The sequence below is a fragment of the Galdieria sulphuraria genome, assembly GCF_000341285.1.
Source record: "Galdieria sulphuraria unplaced genomic scaffold scaf_14, whole genome shotgun sequence".
Lineage (NCBI taxonomy): Eukaryota > Rhodophyta > Bangiophyceae > Galdieriales > Galdieriaceae > Galdieria > Galdieria sulphuraria.
In genome coordinates this window covers 207,914-209,434 of record NW_005178461.1, presented here as the reverse complement: position 1 = coordinate 209,434, position 1,521 = coordinate 207,914, and the positions used below count along the sequence as shown (strand labels likewise).

Below are 1,521 nucleotides of genomic sequence, written 5' to 3'. Positions count from 1 at the left end.
CTGCGCCTCCCCAGGAAACCGAATACAAGTACCAACTACCAGTTAATAGTACCGAGGGAGCTTCGTACATGTCAATTATGGCGACGCCTAAAGGATCCGAACTCAACAAAATCATTTGTTGGAACTTGGGAACGAACGTCTGCTACGTCCCAGACGAAGAGAAAACGTACCCCATTGCGGTCGTTTCTTGTCCTCCTAAATCAACAATAGTCGGTTTCAAGGGTGAGAGCTTCAACTACGAAGGAAACAAGTACGTGGCAAACGTAGGAATTTATTGCGGGTCCACTATAAATACCCCTAGTTTTTCTTCTACAGGATCCATATCTCTTACCAACTCTTCTTCCGTAGTTATCCCAGCAGGTTTCCAACAAAAAATAGTCTTAAACACGCGAGGCTTAGGAATCAACGACGCGTACTCTAACGTGATATTCAACTGCCCCTCCTATCTGGAAAGCATACAAGGATTGAACAGTGAACTAGGCTGTTTCTATCTGAGAATTCCTACTGCTGTTGAACCAAACGAACAATTCCAAGTTCAGTACTACGTTTTCCCATCCGCAAGCAACATGCAAAACGGCACAACTGCTGGTCAAAACTCTATGCTGCCGGCGGTTACTGGACCCGACAACGGATCCCAAGTTTTTTTCTTCTACAGTAACTTTTGCGTCGAGTCTCTACAGTCGACTGCCTTGCCAAGAAAAGTTGAAGGCAATTGCCCAGTTGGAATAAAAACTGACTACCTCGAATCTCCAGTTGGGTACTGCCTTGAAATTGTGAATAAGGAGTGTCCAAACGTTTCCAATGTAGTGCTCTTCCCGGGAGCTAATCTTTCCCTCTCAAACGAACCTTTGCTCGTAGAAATAAGCTGGGTCTATGAAAATTCAAGCGAACCGGAAGCAGGTGACTGTGCTGCAATCGGACTGTTTAGCGACACCTCTGAAACTTTCTCCGGCTATGGTTCCTATGCTCCTTCCAATTCTAGCGGTCTCGCTATCTACAGTCAATTTAAACCCGGAACTTATCCAGCTATTCAGTATAACGATAGCTTGAACTATTCAACCACTCCGCTTTCCAAAGCGTCTTACGGTTCCTGTTACACTTACACCCAAATCAAATTGACGGACAGCACAGTCGCAGTTTTTACGGCCCAAAACTCGAGTCAAGCGTACACTGCAAACCCACCAGAGAACGATCTTCTCAAGGTGATTAGTTCCCAAGTCAGTATTTCTTCCGAACCTCCTACAGGATTGTGGATCGGGTCGTCTAATGGAAGTCTACAGAGCTCTCAAATTTTTTTCTGGGTCAGAGCGCGGTCCGGGCTGCCTCAGATGACTCAGGAATAAATTGGAAAAAGGGGGTGCGCAACTGTGGACCGGATTGCGAATCCCGTTTCCAGCCCGTCTTGCTCTTTAAAACCGGAGCTTCGTCATTTTTATTTCTCGGTTGGAGATGTTGAATAGAGTCGTTTGCATAAATTTCTTTCATTTCTTTTTTTCTTCTGGTAGGGTGTGAAGGCGAACG

General features: G+C 45.6%; 1 protein-coding gene across 1 annotated transcript; it reads left to right on the top strand.

Moving 5' to 3' along the window:
- Positions 1-17: 17 nt before the first annotated feature.
- Positions 18-1,521, top strand: Gasu_21260 (uncharacterized protein; the record flags this gene model as incomplete). Its single annotated transcript, XM_005707132.1, has 1 exon — positions 18-1,521. The coding sequence occupies exon 1, from the start codon at positions 78-80 to the stop codon at positions 1,341-1,343; it is 1,266 nt and encodes a 421-aa protein (XP_005707189.1). The 5' UTR covers positions 18-77.